Raw genomic sequence first — 13518 nt, 5'->3', positions numbered from 1 at the left:
TTTTCCCCTTCATGCTAGACAAGTTTCGTTCTCTGTAGTTTTTTCGTTTGACGCTTATTTCGTGAGATATTTGGCCCGGTCACGATCAATGGACCACCCTGTTTATTAGATTATCGCCATTGCTGACTGGGCTGCAATGTTGAAAGTACTAACATATCGGTTAGACTCTAAACGACTGAAAAACCGCGACCTGGTCAATTGAGTCCTGACTTCAGTTGGTAAGAGGTAATGGTGGAGTTCGAGTGTGGCGCGGAGCCCATAAAGTCATGGATCCGTGTTCTCAACAAGGCACTTTGCAAGCTGGTGGTGACTCCATAATGGTGCATGCTGAGTTTACATGGCTCATTGCATAGAAGTGGTCATGTTCGGCTACTTGGAGTTCATTTGCAGCCATCCATGGCCTTCATGTCGCCAATCAATTATGCAATTTTTATGGATGGTATTGCGATTTGTCACCAGGCCACAGCTATTCGAGATTGGTTTGAAGAACATTCTGGACAATTCGAACGAACGATTTGGCCATCCTGATCGCCCAACATGAGTCCCATTGAACGTCATGTGACATAATCGAGAGGTTCGTGCACAAAATCCAGCACCGGCAGTAGTTCTACATCTACATCTTATTTAAACTCCGCAAGCCACCCAACGGTGTGTGGCGGAGGGCACTTGTCACCTTCTTTGTTGATGGACTACATTTTCTAAGGACTCTCCCAATGAATCTCAACTTGGCACCTGCCTTACCAACAATTAATTTTATAAGATCATTCCACTTCAAATCGTTCCGCGTGCATACTCCCAGATATTTTACAGAAGCAACTGCTACCAGTGTTTGTTGCGCTACGATATAATCATACAGTAAAGGATCCTTCTTTCTATGTATTCGCAATAACGGACTACTATAGAGGCAGCATGGCTCGACATGTCTGCTGGGGACTTCGAACGACTTGTTGAGTCCATGCCACGTTGAGTTGCTGCACGACTCTGGTCAAAAGGTGGTCCGACACGATGTTAGGAGGTGTGGCATGAGTCACCTCAGGGTATACGAGATGACGTACTCACCCGCACTCCGGAGCGTCTATGTAGATCTCCTTGGATGCGACGATTGCCTCCCAGTCGACGGTGTGGGCGTAGCACAGCTGGGGCACCTTGCCGATGCGCACGGCGCCGCGCAGCACGCTGGTCAACGAGGCGAGCGCCACCTCCTTCAGGTCTTCCAACTGGTAGATCATGAGCGAGTAGCGGATGTAGCCGTGGTCCACCCAGAGCACCTGGCCGCGGATCACCGCCAGGTTGGGGAACAGCGCGCCCAGCGACTGCAGGCCCTTCACGCGGTGCACCAGCAGGTAGCTGGTGATCTCCTGCCGGCACACCAGCCCAGCGTCACCACACCATCTGCCTCAGTAGTCCGGGTACACGGTGGTCCAGGACCCCACTGCTAAAATTTGAGGGGTTGTACATCATTTGCAATAAGATCAAGAGCGAAGTTGGTTGGTTGGTTGGTTGTTTTGGGGAAGGAGACCTGACAGCGAGGTCACCGGTCTCATCGGATTAGGGAAGGACGGGGAAGGAAGTCGGCCGTGCCCTTTGAAAGGAACCATCCCGGCATTTGCCTGGAGCGACTTAGGGAAATCACGGAAAACCTAAATCAGGATTGCCGGACGCGGGATTGAACCGTCGTTCTCTCGAATGCGAGTCCAGTATCTAACCACTGCGCCACCTCGCTCGGTAAGAGCCAAGTGCTTGGGTTAAAAACACTGACACAGGGATGCAGTGTTCTCCCCTACTGTTAAATGTACAGGAGGATCTCTCCCGTGGTATTGCAGCTGGAATGTTGCAATTTCACGACGAAATAGCTTGAAGTTTGGAATTTCAGTAAAGTTGGGAAGGTAGGAGACGAGGTACTGGCATAAGTAAACTGTGAGGACGGGGCGTGAGCCGTGCTTGGGTAGCTCAGTTGGTAGAGCACTTGCCCGCGAAAAACAAAGGTCCCGAGTTCAAGTCTCGGTCCGGCACACATTTTTAATCTGCCAGAAAGTTTCATATCAGTGCACACTCCGCTGCAGAGTGAAAATCTCATTCCAGTGTGATGTTTGCACTGCGCAAAGTATTTTGTACAGAGAGAAGCCTCAACTACGAGATAAACATGGTGTACATGTTACTGCCGCCAGCTTGTGGAGGACAGCGAAGTGTAGCGCGATATCTGCGGGCCAGAGGGCATAAACTGAGTGAAAGATGGGTGGCGTGTATGGGGACGACTGTGTGGACTGTAGTAAGGATCCAGGTGATGTGCTTTTTCCAGAGGGCAGTGTAAACCTTAGTGATCTATGGTGTTCTGGACCATTTGGAATCTTCCAGAATGTTCTGGAATTTTCTCGAGTACTCTCGAAATTTCTAGCGGGTGATACATCCTGGCCTTTCTATCTTCAAAAGCACACCCTTCGGGTACGACCGGGAACTTTTTCTTGTATAGGGGAGAGAGGGCTACCACACCATGTAACTCCATTGATCGTACCGGGAATGTTTTCTGAGTTTTAGCGGGAAGCACACTGTACACTTACTTTTGTAAAGATTTGGGAGGACATAAGCTATATATATGAAAGTAGTATCTGTTCCCGAAAGAACAGATACCATTGATGAGCGTGCAGCTTCTCTAGAATGAAATGATAATTAAATCGACACCCTAGCTGCAAACAGGCATTGATATACATCATTGGGGACATGTTGAAAATGTGTGCCCCGGCCGGGACTCGAACCCGTGATAATTATCATAGATAAGCTATATATTTTTTATACACACAGTGTATAAATCTATATAAATGCGTATACAGAACATGTACAGGTGACAGCGTTGTTACCAATCATTTAGAAAACTACTTGACCGAGTTACACCATGAGCTCCAAGATACACCGTTTCGCATTCAGCGTGCTATCACATTCCATCACTTCTCATTACCCCGTTACGCCAATACGATTCCATATGCATTCCTAAAGAGTGGATAACTAGCTGAAGGTCCTGCACGGTTTGCATCCCCCAAGGAGTTCGCCATCGAATTTGACGATGTGAACCTTTATGGTCACTGTGGTGCGCTTAATTCGGTGTTCATGGTGCAAGATAATGATTTGATTTGAACAGTTCTTGAATGTCGGTGACATCAATTTTTGAAGTGTAATACTTATATTTCACAGAAGATTGACCTCTGCACCTCCTGGACACTCATTTTCTGTCCCACTCCTGATACACATTACCAACTAACATTTTTCCCGGTATACCTGCTAAAATAACAGTTCCAAATGAGGCCTACTAAAGACTGAACTTGCGATTTCGCACACGAGTAATTCCTTGTGAGTCATATTCAGCCGCAAAGAGAGTACTTTTTAACGTAGTAGTCTGTTTTAACATTTGCATTGTGTTAATTCTCATATAAAGTTTCTGGCACCCTAAAGGCTTCGCAGCACTTCACCCCACATTCAGCTTGATGGGCCTGTTGATGATATATTGGTTCCCTTCCGTCTGAAGCGCACTGCATTTTGGCACGACCGTTTATCATACGCATTTGGCTTTCACTGACAGAGCAATATCTGCGATTATATTGTAGTCACTACAGATATATGACATTACTCTTTATTTTGATAACTGCAGACCGAATAGCAGTTTCTTTTAATGAAGACATATTTCAGACAATACATACAATAACAAATTGCCTATTGGCTTCTGTCTCGGGTTCTTCGGCCGACGTTCATTTAATGATTTTACTGACGTTTCGCCAGCACGAGTGGCTGGCATTGTCAAAGCTTCAGCCTCCATTACCGGTGATGAACTGGAGCCGAGCTCGCGGCCGCAGACTATGTCCCTGGCGCGCCAACGTCGAGGGCTTCTTCGCCATCATTTACGGTGCGGTTCTCCTCTTGATACCTGCGACGTTCGTTCGCTGCAGTACGGGAAGCCAGGATCCTCTTTCTTGTTGAAACGGTTCGCTTGTTTTTGTATTTATACAGCGTCTCTGAACAAGCGCGTGTGATAGTGCTTCTCTACAGCCAGAAATTCCGTGTCGGCGAATTTTACTACGTGGTCGGTCTCATTCAGTGCGTGCTCTGCCACGGCCAATTTCTCCACCTGCCCCAACCTGCAATGTCGCTTATGCTCTTAGATCCTGGTTGTTGATCGATCGTCTATTCACTCCGACATAAACTTTTCCGCATGCGCGTGGTGTACGGTATATTCCCGACATTGCAAGTGGGTCCCTTTTTTCCTTTGCCGATCTAAGACACTCTTTGATCTACCTTGTCGGTTTGAAAAGCGTCTTTACGCCATGTTTGCGCCATATACGGCCGATTCTGTTCGTCACTCAGGGGAATGTATGGCAGAAAGGCCGTATCCGACATTTCTTTTTCTGATTCCTTACTTCGCCGAGTGTTTGGCTCTGTTACACTTCTAATATAATTTGTGGAGTACCCATTGCTCCTCAGAACACTTTCCAGGTGTTGCATTTCGCGTCTGAGGTGCTGCGGCTCACATATTCGTCCTGCTCGCGTTACGAGCGTATGAATCATCCCTCTTTTCTGGCTCGGGTGGTGGTTTTATAGTTTGTGCAGGTATCGGTCCGTGTGTGTCGGTTTCCGATACACTCTGTGTCCCAGGTTTTCGCCATCCCTTGTGACCAGCACATCTAAAAATGGCAGTTTTTTGTCCTTTTCTACTTCCATGGTAAATTTTATGTTGGTGTTGAGTCTGTTCGTCTTAGGAAGTCACCGAGCTGTTCTTCACCATGACTCGACACAACGAAAGTATCATCGACGTATCTGTACCACACCTTAGGTTTACAAGTCGCCAAGTCCAGTGCCTGAGCTTCAATTGTTCCATGAAGAAGTTGGCCACCACTGGACTGAGAGGACTACCCATGGCGACGCCTTCCAGCTGTTCGTAGAAATCGCCAATCCATGTTCATACAATGCTGTCCGCGTTTTATGTTCCATTTTACTTGTGCTCACGCAAGGTGCTTTCCCCTTCGTGTTAGCAGAACCACGAACCGGATTTCCTCTGCACATACCGGCCAGTCCTATTAATTTGCGAGTGGGCTCAAAAGCCCACTTCGCCTACTTGATTTGAAACATTATGTCGTGCCCATGGAAGAACACTTGAAAAATTGTTTATCAATTCATAATGATCAAACGAACAAAAAGTGCCATATCCTCATAAAGTTCACGGGGTATCGACGGGTGATGCTAGAAAATAAAAAATTCGTGAATCGCATCTGACGAATCAGTTTATCAGTCTGACGGAAAAAAATCATTACGACTGCTACCGAAGAGAAGGGCCGTCATAATAATTCCCCTGCTATTTATTTACGAAGTTTGAGTTATAGTCGGTGAGCCTGGATATTATTCGTAACTGTGCTTTAGATCAAAACCATTGAGCATGCTCCCCTGCCAGTCTGTGAGGTAGAAGTAGACTTCGGCGCGTCTTGGAAAGGCGAACTTCTCAACTGCTAGCTAGTTCACCCCATCGGCTGACTGAAAGCAATCACCCTATCGTTTGTCTAATGGAGTACTGGTAACTACATTTGGCACACACGTGACTGTTGATTTACTCCCTGGTGTGCTTCAGAAGTGTCCTGCCAAATTCACTTGATATTTAGTTGTCATTTCCGATAAATAATCTGGAAGGTTCTCACTTAAGATGTAACATTGGACTGTTCAATTTATTATTTTATCGCTGGAAGAGAATTTCACACAGAAAGTATAACTAATTTCATACACTAACAGAAAAAAAAATCGCAACGTCAAAAGGTAATTAATGTGCGTTGTTGTGGTCTTTAGTCCAGAGACTGGTTTGATGCAGCTCTCCATGTTACTCTATCCTGTGCAAGCCTCTTCATCTCGAAGTACCTACTGCAGCCTACATCCATCTGAATCTGTTTAGTGTATTCATACCTTGGTCTCCCTCTACGATTTTTACCCTCCACGCTGGCCTCCAGTACTAAATTGGTGATTCCTTGATGCCTCAAAACGTGTCCTACCAACCGATCCCTTCTTCCAGTCACGTTGTGCCACAAATTCCTCTTCTCCCCAATTCTATTCAGTACCTCCTCAGTACGTGATCCACCCATCTAATCTTCAGCATTCTTCTGTAACACCACGATTCGAAAGCCTCTATTCTATTCTTGTCTAAACTATTTATCGCCTAGGTTCCACTTCCATACACGAGATACAAATACTTTCAGAAATGACTTCCTGACGCCTAAATCTATACTCGATGTTAACAAATTTCTCTTCTTAAGAAACGCTTTCCTTGCCATTGCCAGTCTACGTTTTATATATTCTCTTCTTCGACCATCATCAGTTATTTTGCTCCCCAAATAGCAAAACTCATCTACTACTTTAAGTGTCTCATTTCCTAATATAATTCCCTCAGCATCACCCGATTTACTTAGACTACATTCCATTATCCCCGTTTTACTTTTGTTGATGTTCATCTTATATTCTCCTTTCAAGACACAGTCCATTCCGTTCAACTGCTCTTGCAGGTTCTTTGCTGTTTCTGACAGAATTACAATATCATCGGCAAATCTCACAGTTTTAATTTCTTCTCCGTGGATTTAATTCCTACCCCACATTTTTCTTTTCTTTCCTTTACTGCTCGCTCAATATACAGATTGAATAACATCGGGGATAGGCTACAACCCCGTCTCACTCCCTTCCGAACCACTGCTTCCCTTTCATGTCCCTCGACTCTTATAACTGCCAACTCGTTCCTATACAGATTGTAAATAGCCTTTCGTTCCCTGTATTTGACCCCTGCCACCTTCAGAATCTGAAGGAGAATATTCCAGTCAACATTGTCAAAAGCTTTCTCTAAGTCTGCAAATGCTAGAAACGTAGGTTTGTCTTTCCTTAATCTTTCTTCTAAGATAAGTCGTAGGGTCAGTATTGCCTCACGTGTTCCAACATTTCTACGGTATCCAAACTGATCTTTCCCAAGGCCGACTTCTACCAGTTTTTCCATTCGTTTGTAAGGAATTCGTGTTAGTATTTTGCTGCCCTGACTTATTAAACTGATAGTTCGGTAATTTTCACACCTGTCAACATCTGCTTTCTTTGGGATTTGAATTATTACATTCTTCTTGAACTCTGAGGGTATTTCTCCTGTCTCACCAGATAGTAGAGATTCGTCAGGGCTGGTTCTGCCAAGGCTATCAGTAGTTTTAATGGAATGTTGTGTACTACCGGGGCCTTGTTTCGACTCAGGTCTTTCAGTGCTCTGTCAAACTCGTCACGCAGTGTCTTAGTTTCCATCTCATCTTCGTCCTCTTCCATTTCCGTAATATTGTACTTAAGAACAGTATAGACGATCTATGTACTCCTACCTTCCTGCTTTCCCTTCTTTGCTTAGAACTGGTTTTCTATCTGAGCTCTTGATATTCATACAAGTTATTCTCTTTTCTCCAAAGCTCTCTTTAATTTTCCTGTAGGCAGTGTCTGCTAGTTACATATGCCTCTACATCCTTACATTTGTCCTGTAGTTATCCCTGCTTAACCGTTTTGCACTTCCTGTCGATCTCATTTTTGAGACGTTTGTATTCCTTTTCGCCTGCTTCATTTACTGCATGTTTATTTTTTCTCTTTTCATCAATTAAATTCAGTATCTCGACTGTTACCCAAGGATTTCTACTAGTCCTCGTCTTTTTACCTACTTGATCGTCTGCTGCCTTCGCTATTTCATCTCTCAAAGCTACCCATTCTTATTTTACTGCATTTCTTTCCGCCGTTCTTATCAATCGTTCTTCAATGCTCTCTCTGAAATTCTCTACCACCTCTGGTTCTTTTAGTGTATCCTCGTCCCATCTCCGTAAATTCGTATTTTTTTTGTAGATTCTTCAGTTTTATACAGTTCATAACAAACAAATTTTGGTCAGAGTCCACATCTACCCCTGGAAATGTCTTACAATTTAAAACCTGGTTCCTAAATCTCTAGTTTACCATTATACAATCCATCTGAAACCTTCCAGTGTTTTCAGGCTCTTCCACGTATACAACCTTCTTTCATTATTCTTAAAGCAAGTGTTAGCTATGATTAAGTTGTGCTCTGCGCAAAATTCTGCCAGCTGGCTTCCCTTTTCATTTCTTACCCCCAATCCATATTGACCTACTACTTTTCCTTCTCTTCATTTTCCTACTGTCGAATTCCAGTCACCCATGACTATTAAATTTTCGTCTCCCCTCACTATCCGAATGGTTTCTTTTATCTCATCATGCATTTCTTCAGTCTCTTCGTAATCTGCGGAGCTAGTTGGCATATAAAGTTGTACTACTGTCGTAGGCGTGGACTTCGTATCTACCTTGGTTCAAATGGCTCTGAGCACTATAGGACTTAACATCGGAGGTCATCAGTCCCCTAGAACTTAGAACTACTTAAACCTAACCAACCTAAGAACACCACACACATCCATGCCCGAAGCAGGATTCGAGCCTGCGACCATAGAGGTCGCGCTGTTATGGACTGAGGTACCTAGAATTGCTCGTCCACCGCGGCCGGCGTATCTACCATGGCTACAATAATGCGTTCACTGTGGTGTTCGTAGAAGCTTACCCGCGCTCCTATTTTTTATTCATTATTAAATCTACTCCTGCGTTACCCCTATTTGGTTTTGTATTTATAACCCTGTATTCAACTGACCAGAAGTCTTGTTGCTCCTGCCACCGAACTTCACTAATTCCCACTATATCCAGCTCTAACCTATCCATTTCCTTTTTTAAATTTTCTAACCTTCCTGCCTGATTAAGGAATCTGACATTCCACACTCCCATCCGTAGGACACCAGTTTTGTTTCTCCTGATAACGACGTCCTCTTGAGTAGTTCCCGCCCGGAGATCCGAATGGGGGACTATTTTACCTCCGGAATATTTTACCCAAGAGGACGCCATCATCATTTAATCATACAGTAAAGCTGCATGCCCTCGGGAAAAATTACGGCTGTAGTTTCCCCTAACTTTCAGCCGTTCGCAGTACCAGAACAGCAAGGCCATTTTGGTTAGTGTTACAAGGCCAGATCAGTCAATCATCCAGACTGTTGACCCTGCAACTACTGAAAAGGCTGCTGCCCCTCTTCAGGAACCACACGTTTGTCTGGCCTCTCAACAGATACCCCTCTTTTTTTGTTGCACCTACGGTACGGCTATCTGTATCGCTGAGGCACGCAAGTCTCCCCACCAACGGCAAGGTCCATGGTTTATGGGGGGCGGAGGCAAGTAATTAATTTATACATATTTAACTGATTAACATTGCAATGTCACTGTTTAATTTAAGTGCGAGATAAACCATTGCAAACATGCAATGCCGGTACATTAATAATTGGTGTAATCGGCAAAACGTTGAATGTAACACGCAAACGTTCATAGGTTGCGTTGTACAGTTTCCTGATGTCAGTTTCTGAGATGCAGTTCCGTGCCTGTTACAACTGGTCGGTCAATACAGAGACGGTTAATGCTGTTTGTGGATGATTCTGGAGTTGCTGTCCCATATGTGCCCGATTGGATACAGAACTGGTGATCGAGAAGTCCAAAGCAACATGTCGACACTCTGTAGAGCATGTTGTGTTACAACAGTGGTATATGAGCGAGCGTTATCCTGTTGGAAAACGCCCCCTGGAATGCTGTTCATGAATGGCTGCACAGCAAAATCAGTCACCAGGCTGACGTACAATTGTGCCCTTGGGTTGCTTAAGATAACGGTGAGAGCGCTTCTGCTGCCAAATAACGCGCACCTGAGAGCACAGTCCCAGGTGTATGCTCAGTGTGTTTAGCACACAGACTGTTTGGTTGCCGGCCCGAAACTGGCTTCCTTGTAAACCACAAATGGCCGTCACTGGCATCGAGGCCCGTTGAAAGGACGAAGATTTGCAACGATAGACGAGATAAAGGGAAATTCGAAGACAGCGCTTCGCGCAATCCAGAAAGAGGCGTAGCAAGCCTGCTTCCGGAACTGGGAACGGCATTGGGAGTGGCGTATCAACTGCAGAGGAGAGTGTTTCGAAGGTGACCGCACTCTAGAAGAAAAAGGTAAAAATACAAAAATGTTTTCAACAGACCTGGTAGCTTTGATCTCAGAATAATAATCCATAAACTCAAAATATATATACAGGGTGGTCCATTGATCGTGACCGGGCCAAATATCTCACGAAATAAGGGTCAAACGAAAAAACTACAAAGAACGAAACTCGTCTAGCTTGAAGGGGGATACCAGATGGCGCTATGGTTGGCCCGCTAGATGGCGCTACCATAGGTCAAACGAATATCAACTGCGTTTTTTAAAATGGGAACCCCCATTTTTTATTACATATTCGTGTAGTACGTAAAGAAATATGAGTGTTTCAGTTGGACCACTTTTTTCGCTTTGTGACAGATGGCGCCGTAATAGTCACAAACCTATAAGTACGTGGTATCACGTAACATTCCGCCAGTGCAGACGGTATTTGCTTCGTGTTACATTACCCGTGTTAAAATGGACCGTTTAACAGTTGCGGAGAAGGTCGATATCGTGTTGATGTATGGCTATTGTGATCAAAATGCCCAATGGGCGTGTGCTATGTATGCTGCTCGGTATGATGATGCCTAAGTATGTGTTTTAGCTGCTGTCGCGGCTAATACCCACATCAGTAGCAGACAAATTGCGCGAGAATCGGAAATCTCAAAAACGTTGATGTTGAGAATGCTACATCAACATCGATTGCACCCGTACCATATTTCTATGCACCACGAATTGTGCCACTAGGCACAAGAGAAATTACAGGACGATGACAGATTTTTTGCACGCGTTCTACTTAGCGACGAAGCGTCATTCACCAACAGCGGTAACGTAAACCGGCATAATATGCACTATTGAGCAACGGAAAATCCACGATGGGTGCGACAAGGGGAACATCAGCGACCTTGGCGGGTTAGTGTATGGAGCGGCATTATGGGGGGAAGGATGCTTGGCCCCATTTTATCGATGGCAGTCTAAATGATACAATGTATGCTGATTTTCTACGTAATGTTCTACCGATGTTACTACAAGATGTTTCACTGCATGACAGAAGGGCGATGTAGTGCCAACATGATGGATGTCTGGCACATAGCTCACGTGCGGTTGAAGCGGTATTGAATAGCATATGTCATGACAGGTGGATTGGTCGTCGAAGCACTATACCCTGGCCCGCACGTTCACCGGATCTGACGTCCCCGGATTTCTTTCTGCGGGGAACGTTAGAAGGATATTTGCTATTGTGATCCACCGACAACGCCTGACAACATGCGTCAGCGCATAGTCAATGCATGTGCGAACATTACGGAAGGCGAACTAATCGTGTGTTGAGAGGAATGTATTGCCAAATGCATTGAGGTTGACGGACATCATTTTGAGCATTTATTGCATTACTGTGGTATTTACAGGTAATCACGCTGTAACAGCATGCGTTGTCAGAAATGATAATTTCACAAAGGTACATGTATCACATTGGAACAAACGAAACAAAATGTTCAAACGTACCTACGTTCTGTATTTTAATTTAAAAAACGTACCTGTTACCAACTTTTCGTCTAAAATTGTGAGCCATATGTTCGTTACTATTACAGCGCCATCTATCACAAAGTGAAAAAAGTGGTCCAACTAAAACATTCATATTTCTTTACGTACTACACGAATATGTAATAAAAATGGGGGATCCTATTTAAAAAAAAAAAAAAAAAAAAAACGCAGTTGATATTCGTCTGACCTGTGGCAGTGCCATCTAGTGGGCCAACCACAGCACCATCTGGTTTCCTCCTTCAAGCTAGACGAGTTTCGTTCTTTGGAATTTTTTCGTTTGATGCTTATTTCGTGAGAAATTTGGCCCGGTCACTATCAATGGACTCCTGTATATATATATATATATATATATATATGAAGTGTAGTTTCCGTTATTACGTGTGGGAAGAGAAGCTTGTAATAATGGAAAGTATTTATTCTTGATCTGCCAATAATTGCTTCGAAAAATATGTTCTCACTTTCCAGTAATAAAATCACTCAGGTCATAAGAAAGCACACCCATCCTGCCTGGATCTCCACCCCTCCTACCTTTTACAAATCCCTTCAAATCCTCGAACGCCATGCTCTCTGCCTCACCTATCGCATCCGTCTCCCCTCCCCCATGCGGATCCTGTACGATCTTATTCCCACTCCTCCTACTTTTCCTCGAACGGATACAGATCCTCTACACCTCCTGTAAACTAGATCCTCCTCACCCACTTGTCTCCCCCATCCTCTCCCGCCCCCGTCCGCTGCCGCGCCTGTATTCCCACGTCCCACCTGCTCTCCATCTCTCCACTCTCCATACCCTCTCCCAAGGTGGCTTCCACCAGCTCCCCCTCCCTAATGATGCCTCCCTCCCCTCCATCTACCCCTTCTATCAACTTTGATCCTCCTCCATTTCCTGTGTTTTTTCCTCAGGGCACCCTCTCTCTCTTCTCCCTTCCTCCCTCATCCTCCCCCAGGCTTCCCCTACCCCCTATACATTTTTTCCTCCCCCCACCTCCCCTGCCACTGGCATCTCCACTCTCCCCTCTCCCTCCTCCCCTACCTTTTACCCCTTTTGGCATGTCCCCAGACTCGCACACGTCCCGTGAACATTAGCGCGGCGGAGACCATCGCCGTCGGTTTTGTGTGTGTGCTGTCGTGTTTGTGCCTTAGTGTTTTCGCCGCCCACGATCCTTCGTTCTCGTGTGTCGTCTAAATCATCAGTGTTCGTGTACAGTGCTGACAGTTTCCTTGTTTTTCTCCGCGTGTGAACGGCTTTGTGGTTTTTAAATTACTATATCTACTGTTTTTTTTTAAACAACGTTATGTTACTTTTGTGTCATCATTGATTTTTCCCTTATTGTACTGTCTGTGGCTGAAGAGCGGAGTAAAGTTGCCGCTGCCAGCCCACCTTATGTAAGAAAATGATAATAAAAAAAAAGAAAGCACAGGTAGGGACTAGTTTAAGTGGGGTGCAGCCCAGCGTCGTCGCGTAAACTAGTCTTAGGGCAAATAGCCACACTCACCCTGAGCTCGGGGAAGCTGACGTTGAGGAAGCTGGTCTCGTTGGTGTTGTCCATGAGCACGACGTGCAGGAAGCCCTCGATGACGCGGCAGCCCTGCAGCTTGCGCTTGAGTTCGGTGACGTTGTTGCGCGCGTCCACGCTGCCGCAGATGCCCGTGTGGTTGGTCAGCGGCGCGGGCAGCGTCGGCGCCGGCGCCGGGGGCAGCGTCGGGGGCGGCGGGGGCGGAGGCTCCGGGGTGGCGCCCGCCCGCAGCAGCACCACCACCCCCACCACAAGCATCGCCCAACTCGTCTCACGCACTAGGCACGCACTCCAGTCCCTCCCCATAGCGGCACTTCTAGCTGGGCGAGGAATCAGCGACTCGTAAACAACTTACCCTAGCCGTCGGGAGATGACTACTTCCCTTACGTGTGTGGTTAGGGCCGTCCCAAATGAAAGTTGTAGCTATACATGAGTTTGATC

General features: G+C 45.6%; 1 protein-coding gene across 1 annotated transcript in view; it reads right to left on the bottom strand.

Annotated features, from left to right (window-relative positions):
• The window catches only part of LOC124550659 (insulin receptor-related protein-like), a gene marked incomplete at its 5' end in the record, with an annotated part of 148693 nt that extends 135445 nt beyond the window's left edge, over nucleotides 1-13248 (bottom strand). The window contains 2 exons of the mRNA XM_047125382.1: nucleotides 1060-1358; nucleotides 13057-13248. Of these exons, the coding sequence (XP_046981338.1) occupies nucleotides 1060-1358; nucleotides 13057-13248 (491 nt within the window). The remainder of the gene's footprint in view (nucleotides 1-1059; nucleotides 1359-13056) is intronic.
• Nucleotides 13249-13518: the final 270 nt, after the last annotated feature.

Source organism: Schistocerca americana, chromosome 9 (assembly GCF_021461395.2).
Source record: "Schistocerca americana isolate TAMUIC-IGC-003095 chromosome 9, iqSchAmer2.1, whole genome shotgun sequence".
Classification (NCBI taxonomy): Eukaryota; Metazoa; Arthropoda; class Insecta; order Orthoptera; family Acrididae; genus Schistocerca; species Schistocerca americana.
This window is presented reverse-complemented; position numbering and strand designations above follow the sequence as displayed.